The sequence below is a fragment of the Mustelus asterias genome, chromosome 18 (genome assembly GCF_964213995.1).
Source record: "Mustelus asterias chromosome 18, sMusAst1.hap1.1, whole genome shotgun sequence".
Taxonomy (NCBI): Eukaryota; Metazoa; Chordata; class Chondrichthyes; order Carcharhiniformes; family Triakidae; genus Mustelus; species Mustelus asterias.
In genome coordinates this window covers 53966855-53979664 of record NC_135818.1, presented here as the reverse complement: position 1 = coordinate 53979664, position 12810 = coordinate 53966855, and the positions used below count along the sequence as shown (strand labels likewise).

The following is a 12810-nucleotide window of genomic DNA, read 5'->3' as shown; positions in this document are numbered from 1 at the left end:
TTCTGATGCACTGAGGGAGAATTTAGCATGGCCAATGTAGGAAGAACGAGGAGTGGCAATGTAAAGGGTACAATTCTGCCTGAGAGCGTGGTGGAGGCAGGTTCAATCCTAGTTCTTAAAAGGGTATTTTAAAAGGGATAAACCCCTGAAGAGAAAAACAATTGCTTGACTAGCGGAAAAGGGCAGGGCAGTAAACCAGCTGTGTGGCACTTACAGAAAGTCACCGTGGATACAAGAAACCGATTCGCCTCATTCTAATGATTCTTTCATCATTCCGAACAGTGAAGAACAGAAGGAAAATACAAAACTAAATACAATGATCTCCCCTCCCACCAGAATGAAATAAGTACCTCAAAATTACGCATTAATATGCAATTTTTTGGATCAGAGCATGTGGAGTCAGGGACAAATGTCAGAATGGATTATTAACTGGCTTCAAAACAGAAAGCAGAGAGTTGAAGTAAAAGGTGGTTATTCAGAATGGCAGAAAGTGGGAAGTAGCGTTCCACAATGATCAGTGTTGGGACCACTGCTGTTCAATTTACAGTAATGATTTGGATTTTGGAACCAAAAAAACAATTTCTAAATTTGCAGGATGACAGCAAATTGGGGAGATAGTCAATGCTGAGGAGGACTGTAACAAATTCCAGGAAGACATTAATAGGCTAGCAAAAGAGGCAAATAATTGGCAAATGAAGTTCAACACATAAGCGTGAAGTTGTACAGTTTAGTGGGAAGAATTGGGAAATCACTTATTACTTGGAAGGTGCAAGTCCAGATGGGGTAGAGGAATGAAGTGATCTTGGACTACAAATGCACCAATTATAAAGTGGTGCCACAGGTCAGCAAGGGCAAAAGAAATCAAGCACTCAGCTTTATTTGTAGAGGGATAGAATTGAAAAGTAGGGAAGTTACATTAACTCTGTATTGAGCCGTGGTTAAACCAGACAGCATGCAGGTGTGGTTTCCAAATTCTAAAAAGGAAATAGAGGCACTTGGAGAGCTTGCAGAGAGGATTTACAAGGACAATATCAAAAGTACGTGGATAGAGAGAGAGAGAGAGGGGGGGATAGAGAGAGAGGGGGGGGGGGAGAGATAGAGATGGGGGAAATAGAGGGGGGGGGAGATACAGAGAGGGGGAGAGATACAGAGAGAGGGGGAAAGCATTGACAGGCTGGTCTCTTTTCTCTTGAAAAAATAAAGCCGAGGGATGACCTAATAGAGGTCTTCAACATTATGAAAGGTTTTGGTAGAGCAGATAGAGAGAGACTGTTTCCTTTTGTGGAGAACAGCATTGCTAGAAGCCATTAATACAAAATAGTCACCAAGATATCCAATAGGGAATTTTACCCAGAGCGGTGAGAATGTAAAACTCGCTATCAGAGTCGTTGAGGCAAATAACATAGATTCATTTAGGGAATCAGCAGACAAGTTTATAAGGGAAAAGGGAATTGAGGGTTACAATGATAGTTTAGATGAGGAAATACAGGAGGATGCTCGAGTGGAGGGTATAAACCAGCGTGAACTGGTGGTGCTAAATAGTATGTTTTGGTGCTGTATACATGGTGTGATAGCTCAGTCAGCACAAACTCCACAAATTGCACTACATTCTGATAAACACATACTTACTCACAAGTTTATAAACATATATAGTTCATAAACACATAACTACACCTAAGTTTACATGCATTGTAAAGACAGAAAGAGGAATAGAAAACAGGGACAACGTATGACCACAAACTACAAATAGACTCTATATTTGCATATCAGACACCAAAAATTGATGCTAGCAATGAGACAGAAGTGACAGGTAACAGACTACATGGGCCTTTTATATTATACATGAAGGAGAACCAAATGACAAACAACACAATCCCAGTTTAAATTGACGAATTGTAAATGCCACACCCTCCTCCTCCCTCACCTCAAAATTGTTATAGGATTTGGATCAATGCTTAATTGTATCTGGAGGGAGTGAGAAGGAAAGGAGGAAGATTTTTTTTTCAGTGAAGTACAATTTAAAAAATCATTGGGAGCATCACAGTCTTTTAAATCATTGACAAGTTTATTAGGTAACCTAGAAAGAACAAAACCAACATGTAACATTTTCTGAATTGTGGAACTTTTCTCGAGTAATTGTTTATTGATCTGGTTGGTATTAAAATGAAGCTTAAATGAAACTGAAAATCAGATTTGTTTTAAACAGGTCAATGACAAATGCTGTGACTGATCGTCACATACATGGAGTAGAATATTCAAAAAACAGCAGCTAATAAATTGATTTAAACAATTTATCTAGTTGTGAACAGTACTTTTTACTTGCAATATGTACAAACAACTGCAAATATTCATTGATCAGTAGGGGATGCAAAACAAACTATCCAAGAAAAATATTCACCTCAAAAGTATGATCCAGCCTATAAACTGGCACAGAGTTTACTGTGCTGACAATCTCCAGCACACCATTAAAATTGTTGAGCTCCTGAAAAACCTGCAAAATCTCAATAACTCGACTTAAAACAGCCACTCTCTCCTCAAAGTTTTCTGCTTCCACAATGCACCTGGGGAAAAACATTAACAAATCCATATTCACAAGCAGAAAATCTTATAAGTGTTATACATCAGAAAAATATTGCCAATTTTAGAATAGTCTTTGCCTCCCTCGCTGAAAACAGGGCAATCTCATCTATTTTCTGGTTTGCATTGCAGATGCAGTTAGCTATCAAAACCAGACGTGCCTGATTAAGTCAATTGACTGAGACCTTTACACAAAGTCTCCGTGCTGTTCCAATTCAACATATTTCAGTTCAGCACTTTAATTTTGAATTCTCTGTTTATCAGTTTCCAATTCCAAACTAATTAGGCTATTATCACTAGTTACCTTCATGGAGCTTACTTGTCCTGCTTCGTTATCAGATCTTGTACAACATCTTTCCTCATAGGAAGACCCTGCTCGTGGACAGTTTCATCTACATTCCAAAATGATTTTTCCCATTTTGACTATAAAACTTGTCAATGCAGAGGTAAAGGCAGTGCAAAGGCAGCTCTGACAAAGGGTCATCCTGACTCAAAACGTTGGCTCTATTCTCTCTCCACAGATACTGTCAGATCTGCTTATTTCTCCAACATTTTATGTTTTTGTTGTTAATGCAAAGGTGAAGTTGCTTCGTGAAAATGTGTACTAATTAATATATTTGAAATCTTATGTCAGTACTCAATCCCCATCAACCTTTCTGCTATGAATTCTGATATCCATATTGTAATTACACCACCTTCCCAGGAGAGGGCACTGGTCTTGAACCCTGCTTCACATGACCTTCACTCAACACCTCAGGCGACCAACTCGTGCTTTAGATAGAAATTTGCTGCATACTAATGTCCGGAATGCATCATCTACACAATGTTTGTAATTGTAACCAGTTTAACAAATCAGCCAAGTTCATCTGAAATCTAAAAGGGGATAAAGGATACTCATTTTTTCTTAATTATTTTTGGCACAATAAGTAAATATGAGTAAAACTTGGCATTTAATGCTTAGGGGTAGAAATGGATGGCCCCTAAATTTAGTTGGTTATTTACTTTGCATGCTGAAGTCATGATCTGAAGAATCACTTCCCCAACAAAATAAGGCTGAAAGCTGGGAATGAAATGCTAATTAAAGAAGACTGACTGCCAATATGGCCCACAAATATAAGGTCACTTTTTTCAGCCTGCTACGGATTTTCACAAAAGGTAGCCACACAATGGAGTCAGAAGTGGGCTAAGGTGGAGGAACAGAATCCCGTCTCTCAAGCCCTCAGAAAAGAAGAGCCTGAGTAGAAAAAGTTGGTGATAAAATGCTTAATTTTTCTTAATGCTCCAATGTTATTCATGTGCCTGACAATAGACTCCTACTTGGAACTTGGTCATGGCATGAGGAGGGAAATGCTTTAGAGATGTCCTTAAAGCATCCCTGAAGAGATCAAACATGCTCACTGGCTCATGGGAGCCCCTGGCTTGTGACTAAACAAAATGGAAAAGGTTAATTCCGGAAGGCAGTAAACACATCAAGAGACTTCTTTGGGAATATGGAGAAACAGCATTGAGGCTTTAGGGAGAGAACACAAGTATCCAAACAACTCTTTTAACCAACCCTCCAAGTACCAAGCCCCTGCCTGTGGCAGAGTCTGCTGCTCACGTATTGGACATCAGCCATTTCATAACCCATCAAACCGAGTGGAAGCAAGACAGCCCAAAGGAGAATTCTGGCCTCAGAAGCAGAATTCTCCTGTATACTTCAAAAGAGCTATGGAAATCGACGCAGTTTAAAGTGATCAATATAATTTGACTCCTATGCCTCTTTTCTGCCTTATTCCTAACCCTTTGGAAATTATATTTAGAGGCAGCCAACATTATTTCCAATCGTTGACCAAAACACTTTTTCCATTAACCAAAAACTATATCAGTTGCTGTTGCAATGGCAAAAAAGACATAACTAGACATTATGATGGAACAAAATTTTACAAAAGTTATCTAATCAACCAAGTTAACATTACACCACTCTTATAAACGCCATATTGTTTAAAAAGTCTTAGTTGAATATAGTATATGAGAAGGATGAACAGAAAGGAAAAGGAGGTGGTATAGTTTTGTTAATGAAGAAAGGAATCAGTGCTGTCGTGAGAAATGACACAGGCACTGGAGATCAAGGTGTAGAATAAGTCTGGGTAGAAATAAGAAATATCATAGCAATTAAGTCCCTGGTGGGAGTAATATATAGGTCCCTGAACAGTGAGATATAGTATAAATGAAGAAATATTGGGGGCTTGGAAGAAAGGCACGGCAATAATCATGGGTGATTTAAAAACACAGACTGGATTAATCAAACTCCTCGCGGGAGAGTTCACTGAATGTATTAGGGATTGTTTACATTGTGTAGCGTCCCAGGGAGCAGGCTATTCTGGATTTGGTGTTGTGTAATGAGGAGGGATTATTTAATGATCTCATAGTTAAGGATCCTCTGGGGAAGAGTTATCATAGCACACCCGAGTTTCAAATTCAGATTGAGGGCGAGAAACCGGAGTCCCACATTAGTGTTCTGGAGTGAAACAAAGGTAATTGCATAGGCACGAGCATAGAGTTGGCCCTAGTGGACTGCGCAGGAAGACTAAAAGGTAGGACAGTTGACGATCAGTGACAAATGTTTAAGGAGCTAGTCAACTCCTCCCAACTAAAATACAAGTAAGAGGGGGAAGAAACATCCATGGCTACGCAAGGAGTTAAGGATAACATAAAGACAAATACTAATGCATACCATATTGCAAAGGCCAGGGACAGGGTGGAAGTTTGGAAAACTTCTGAAGATCAACAAAAGGTTACTAAAAAAAGTAATAATAAATTATGGAAGAAAACTAGCACAAAATATTAAAAAGGATGGCAAAAGCTTCTATAAGTATATAATAGGGAAGACAGTAGCTAAAGTGAATGCTGGATCTTTGGAGGATGAGACTGGGGAGTTAATAGTGGGGAACACAAAAATGACAGACACTAAATCAGTATTTTGCCTCAGCTTACATGGTGGAGGACACTAGTATCAACCCAATAGTAAAAGGTAATGTAGAGATAATAGAAAGGAAAGAACTTAGAAGAATCATCAATAGGGTGGCCTACATCCTATTAAAGGAAGCAGCAGCAGGGATAGTAGATCCATTAGCTTTAATATTCCAAAATTCCCTGGATGTGGAAAAAGTTCCAGTGGATTGGAAAAATGCTAATATATTATATATTTAAAAAGGGAGAGAGGCAGAAAGTAAGAAATTATAGACCAGTTAGTTTAACATCTATTGTTAGGAAATTGTTAAGAATCCATTATTAAGGAAATAATAACAGACTTTTGGAAAGTCAAAACGCAATCCATCAGAATCAGCATGTTTTTATGAAGGGTAAATTGTGTTTCACTGATTTGCTAGAGTTCATCGAAGATGTAGCAAGCAAAATGAATAATGGGGATCCTGTAGTTGTAGTATATCAGGACTTCCAAGAGGCATTTGATAAGGTGCCGCACAAAATGTTAATACACAAGGTAAGATCACATGGGATAAGGGTAATTTATTAGCTTGGATAGAGGACAGGCTAACCAACTGAAGTCTCACAACACCAGGTTAAAGTCCAACAGGTTTATTTGGTGGCACAAGCCACAAGCTTTCGGAGCGCTGTCCCTTCATCAGGTGAGTGGGAGTTCTGTTCACAAACAGGGCAAATAAAGCCACAAACTCAATTTACAAAATAATGGTTGGAATGCGAGTCTTTACATGAGAGGACGGCCTCAACCGGGGATCTTGGGTTCATGTCACACTATCTGTAATCTCCACGACTTGCCTGGCTTGCAAGATCTAACTGTACTAACTGTCCTGGCTGGAGATAATACACATCTCTTTAACCTGTGCTTAACCCTCTCTCCACTCACATTGTCTGTACCTTTAAGACTTGATTACTTGTAACGACTCACATTCCAACCATTATTTTGTAAATTGAGTTTGTGTCTTTATATGCCCTGTTTGTGAACAGAACTCCCATTCACCTGATGAAGGAGCAGCGCTCCGAAAGCTTGTGGCTTGTGCAACCAAATAAACCTGTTGGACTTTAACTTGGTGTTGTGAGACTTCTTACTGTGTTTACCCTAGTCCAACGCCGGCATCTCCACATCATAATCAACTGAAAGCAGAGACTTAGGATAAATGGGTCTTTTTCTGGTTGGCAAGATGTAACAAGTGGGGTGCCACAGGGTTTGGTCTTTTGGTCACAACTATTTACAATCTATATTAATGACTTGGATAAAGGGGTAGAATGTACTATAGCTAAATTTGCAGATGATACTGAAATAGGTGGGATAGTAAGTCGCAATAAAGAAATAAGCAATTTACAAATGTATATGAGTAGGTTAGATGAGTGGGCCAAATTTTGGCAGATGGAGTTAAACGTAGTTAAGTGTGAGGTTATCTATTTTGGTCAGAAAAAAAGAAAACTTATTATCGAAATACAGAGAAATTTCAGAGTGTTTCGGTGGAGGGGGATCTGAGCGTCCTCGTGCATGAATCGCAGAAAATTAGTATGCAGTCACAGCAGGTAATAAGGAAGCCAAATGAAATTTTGGCATTTTTGTGAACGAAATAGAGTATAAAAGTAGGGAAGTGTGGCTGCAACTGTGCAAGGCATTAATGAGACCACACTCAGACTATTGTCCCCTTACTTAAGGAGAGATACCGTTGCATTGGAGACAGTTCAGTGGAAGTTCACTAGATTGATTCCAGAGATGAGACATGTCTTATAAGACAGGTTGAAAAGTTTAGGCCGATATTCTCTCGAGTTTTGAAGAATAAGGAGATCTAACTGAGGTATATAAGATGCTAAAGGAGATTGACAGGATAGACGTGGAAAGGATGTTTTCTCTTATGGGACAATCTAGAACAAGAGGTCATAGTTTTAGGATCAAGGTGCTGAGATAAGGAGAAATTACTTCTCTCAAAGGGTCACAAATCTGTGGAATTTACTACCTCAGAGTGCAATGGATGCCAGGACATTGAGTAAATTTGAGGATATAGACAGATTTTTAATTAGCAATCAGTTGATGGGTTATGGAGAACGGGCATGAAAGTGGAGTTGGGGCCAAGGCAAGATCAGCAATGATCATACTGAATGGCAGAGCAGGCTCAAGGGGTTGGATTGCCTACTCCTGCTCTTAGTTCTTATAGCCATGGACTGAAACTGAAATAATCGAAATTACAGGGCTGTATACATACGGTAGGACCCTTGCACTTAAACTCTGCACCAAAAAACATCCATATATTCGTACTTTCATTCAGTTGGTTCAGGATGATCCTCTCAAGCAAAGTGCCATCTGTCACAAGAGGAGACTTAAAGAATGACTGCAGAGTCAAGGTACTCCATTTGATTTAGACAATCTATTGAATGATTCAACCACTCTCGCCAAAAGGTGTATCTAAAAAGCTTCCTAATATAGACCATACTCCTGTAGCATTTACCCAAAGTGGTAAAGGCATAAAATAAATCAAATGTTATCACTTGAGCTTATTAAAGACAGGCTCTATGTGGGGATTAATGGAACTGTGGGAGAAACTGCAGTAAACCCCCAGCTTTGAAGGCAATATTAACAAGTATGTGATTTTAAACAGTTACATTCCAGGAACAGAGATCCTCACATAGGTCGGCATTGTGCTTACTTTTCAAACCACAGAGTAAGGTTTGTTGTATGACGAATCATTTTCAGTAAATTTGGGGAATTTAACTCTTTGTTTTCTTTTGTCCAGACACTTCCCACAAGTTCTGATGGCTGAACGGCCCTGTTAAAAAATAAACGTAGAATGTGTTAAATTGGAGTTTTATCCACTATTATAAAAACAAAGTTACAATTAACTAGGAGGACAGTAAACAAAAGGTAACTAGTTCAAATTTTATTCTGGGAGATTGTGACATTTATGTTTGGCTATATTGATTTTGGAAATAAATCATATTTTTCAATTTTGGAGATTGTAAAATTAGACATCCAGAAAGCACTTGAATACTAAACAGCAAATATTTTCTATTAGCCAGAGAGGTGTCAAGTTTCAGTTCTGATATTTTAAAAAAACTTTTATAACGAATTGTGCTTTCATGAAGTTCCTAAAATTATTACCCTTTACGCACTGCACAACTGAAAATAACAATTAAAACAAATAATGAGGTGGCTCATCCCAATAGATTTACCTGCAGTTTGTTGCCTAGGCCACTTCTGCATTTGTACTAATCTTGTTTCTCACATTCTAATGTCATACTTCCCTCTTCACCTATGACTTCCTTAAGTAGTCTCAATCATACGTTTCACTATTTTACTTTTATATCCATCTGCTCCATTTAGAATTCACGCACACCTCTTTGACTAAGTCTTCACTATTTCTAACATAAAGCGCATCTCTGTCTCTCAACCCCCTTCTTCTTAAATAAAAACAAAAAAAATCTGATTCAAAAATAAAAATCAAGATGAGAAGGGGAGTTTTTTTCTTAAAATAGCATTTGTAAATTATTATGCAAAATTGTAAGCACTTTGATATTTCAAATGGATTATCACCTTTCACTATGGAATCAATTAACATTGTAAGGTACATTACATTCAAGTGCCTGCTGATCTTCCACGAAGTTAACATTGTGCAAAAGCCACCAAAGCTTAATGGCAATGCAGAATGTTCATTATTGAATTAGCAGAAATTACTATTTTCAGAAAGAAAGACAAATAAAAAAGCAATTATGATTAAATAAACTATACATAAACAGGCATTCGATTTTACTTAATATTTCTTAAATATTATCATTTTTGATGTAAATATGTGAGCCAATAAGTGCATCAAAGTACGTTTATACAAGTTTAGAATTCTCTCTTCATGAATGTTATAACTGTTAAGACAAAGAGGAATTTATTTGTTTGTGGACCAGGCATTTAAGATGCATAAGATGGCCAAGACTCAATATCTGCTCTAAGAAACTATTGACTTATTTCAGACTCGTTAAGACAGGATGGTCCTGTCATTTTGAGAATAGCAGATGTTGTCTGGGTCTTGAGGAACCACAGGTTGCGAGGTGAAAGGGGCTAGCAGGTGGAGATAGCTATTTTATTGAAAAGCTTACTGAAAAGTCAGTGAATGGGTAAGAAGTCAGTAAGACAACCCTGCACTTCCTGGGAAGGGAGAGAAAAAATACAAGGTGTGAAGGTCAATCTTGTCGAGAAACAGAGATTAGCCTGGTGAGGCAAGATCAGTTTATTACCACTAATAGGTTGAACTGCTAAACTTAAAAGAACAAACTTGAATTTATAAAGCACCTTTCACAATCTCAGGATGCCTCAAAATGCTTCACTGCCAGCAAAATAAAGTATAACCACTGCTGTGATTTGGTATGCCCACAAATGGAATGAATAACCAATGCACTCATATTAGTTGAGGGACAATTGGCAGCCAAGATACTGGAAAAAATTCTTTGCATTTGAATAATGCCGTAGGATCTTTTAATCCATCCAAGTTAAATGATTCATATGAAAGTAAGCTGGCTAATAAGGGTAACATGACATTTTTTATTCTTTTTCTTGGACACCACAAGAGATTTCAAGTTAGTTGAAGTGATATTTGATCCCAACTATTACTAGTTACAACTATAAGTTGCTACCTGAAAAATAAAGCAGCTAATAATTCAAATCAAGCTCTATTTCACCAAATTATTTTAGTCTGCCTATTGAAAAATTGGAGAAGTTTATAGTTTAAATCAATTACGGGCCCTATCATTAATCACAGGGTTATTCTGTACTTTTGTTTTATGGTGGCACATTTTATGGCGGCATAGTGGTTAGCACTGCTCTCTCACAGCGCCAGGGACCCCGGTTCAATTCTGGCCTTGGGCGACTGTGTGGAGTTTGCACGTTCTCCCCATGTCTGCATGGATTTCCTCCGGGTGCTCTGGTTTCCTCCAGTCTAAAAATGTGCGGGTTACATGGATTGGCCATGCTAATTTGCCCCTTAGTGTCCAAAGATGTTTGGGTTAGGCAGAAGAAGCCACGGTAAACCCGCAGGGTTACGGGGATAGGGCCGAGGGGAGGGCCTGTGTGGGACACTCTTTTGGAGAGTTAGTGCAGACTCGATGGGCCGAATAGCCTCTTTCTGCACTGCAGGGATTCTATGGTTCTATTTTGGGCATGCTCCTAAAATCCCAAGCCATTTGCGCTACTTTATGAAGAATGAATAGCATAGAAAGACTTAAATGACAAATCAAAAATTTGTAATTATTGTGTCAAAATCTATATTTTTTGTCTGTCTGTGTTAGTTAGATGCGCAGCCATGGGAATTTCACAAAGTGGGGTTACCTCTAGTTGTCTCAAGATCGAAACATTTAAGGTGCAGAATGTAGCCAACCTGGATACATCAAATTCTGTCTGGGAAACAGAAAATAGGAGCAAGAGTAGACCATTTGGTCCTTTGAGCCTGTTCTGCCATTCATTATGATCACGGCTGATCATCCAACTCAATAGCCTGTTCCCATCTTCCCCCCCGCCCCCCCCCGTATCCTTTGATCCCTTTCGGCCCAAGATTATATTTAATTTCTTCTTGAAAACATACAATGTTTTGGCCTCAACTACTTTCTGTGGTAGCGAATTCCACTCTCTGGATGAAGATATTTCTCCTCATCTCAGTCCTCAATGGTCAACCCCATATCCTCAGACTGTGACCCTGGTTCTGGACTCCCCCACCATTGGGAACATCCTTCCTGCATTTACCCTGTCGAGTCCTGTTAGAATTTTATAGGTTTCTATGAGATTCCGCCTCATTCTTCTGAACTCCAGCAAACATAACCCTAACTGACTCAATCTCTCCTCATACGGCGGTCCCACCATCCCAGGAATCAGTCTGGTAACCCTTCCATGCACTCTGTTGGGAAATATTAACAGGATATATCAGTTCAAGGGTCAGTGAGTTGGGAGCAGATCAAGAGGAATATCAGATCTATGCAGCTGAAGTGCTGTTGTTAGCTCTATGCTGCTGAGGGGGCTGAGATTCTGAGAGAAGCCCAAGAACTGCTGGTAGCTCCGTGCTGCTGGAAGTTGGGGCTTTAGGGAAGCCTAGGAGTAGTATGTGCTCAGTGCAGCTGGGGAGATTGGAGCTCAGAAAGCCTAGGGGCAGTGCAAGCTGTACGAAGCTGGATGTTGTGGCAAAGGAAAGCCCAGGAGGAGTTGTTGGCATGGTCCCAGCTTCTCAGCCACATGGCTGCCTATATTTAGATGCTGGGGCATAGCTTGGTCATCACAGGGGGATGCAGCCTCAGTAGTCGGTCAGCTCAAGACCATGAAGGTTGGAATTGGAAACAAATCTGAGAGAAATCTGGAACAGTGTGCCTTTTGGATTAAGATTATACTAAAGGAACACGGGTACGATAGAGCTGTTGTCGGCTGGGAAACAGACTTGCTCTTTGAAAAAGAGGAACTGAAGTCCCTCAGGAAGGAGAGAGTTTATGACTCATTGATGTCTGGGTGTGTTGCTGAAAATGTATTGCTTGTAACTTCCATTTAATGTGCAGTTTGTAACCACAGTTTGCCTGTTAATTCATGTTTACCTCATGTTAATTATGTATGTTAGAGTATGAGTATTGATTGCTTTGTTGATTTTTGTACAGTAAAAGTTCTCCTGTTTGTTTAAAATTGTGGAATCTTCTGGGTTTACTCTCTTAGTATGTAACTGGGATTTCAATGTTGACTGCTTTAAAAAAAAAAGAACCAGGACAAAATTAGGGGTCTGATCTTGGATCTTAACAGCGTGTCTTGGGATCAACTGTATAACGGTTTAGTTAAATTTGTTAGAGAAAATACATCATCAATAGCTTACTCCAGTGCCAGAATGCAGGAAATTTAGTTGCAGTTATTTTAACTGTTGTAGAAATTAGTCGGTAATATTTATCTTTTGAAGGTCAGATTGCAACCTTAAAAACTGATTGTGCTGAACTTAAAGTCTAAAGCTACATACTATTTACATTAGCTATGTTACTATTTTACCTGTAAAGGTCAGATTCTAAAAGTGTAAGTTGCCGTGCTATTTCAATTGGATGAAGAGTCATAAGGTCAAATGCCTCAATTTGTCCAGATCGACAAATGTGCCATTCAATGTGAGGTGGTGGGTCCGGAAAAGTAATAGCATGGCTGATTCCATTCACTTGAGTTTGTCTCTTGCGATTGATAATTTTTGTAATGGATTCTACCCACTTTTTCATGGCTTTCCCTGCAAAGATAAAATATTAACTTGT

General features: G+C 39.0%; 1 protein-coding gene across 3 annotated transcripts in view; it reads right to left on the bottom strand.

The window, feature by feature from the left end:
- sos2 (son of sevenless homolog 2 (Drosophila)) overlaps positions 1 to 12810 on the bottom strand; it is a 100024-nt gene that overhangs the window by 14118 nt on the left and 73096 nt on the right. For all 3 annotated transcript variants that reach the window (XM_078233964.1, XM_078233965.1, XM_078233966.1), the window contains 3 exons: positions 12563 to 12785; positions 8220 to 8339; positions 2399 to 2561 (listed from right to left, as the gene is read on the bottom strand). In XM_078233964.1, coding sequence (XP_078090090.1) covers positions 2399 to 2561; positions 8220 to 8339; positions 12563 to 12785 — 506 coding nt within the window. The remainder of the gene's footprint in view (positions 1 to 2398; positions 2562 to 8219; positions 8340 to 12562; positions 12786 to 12810) is intronic.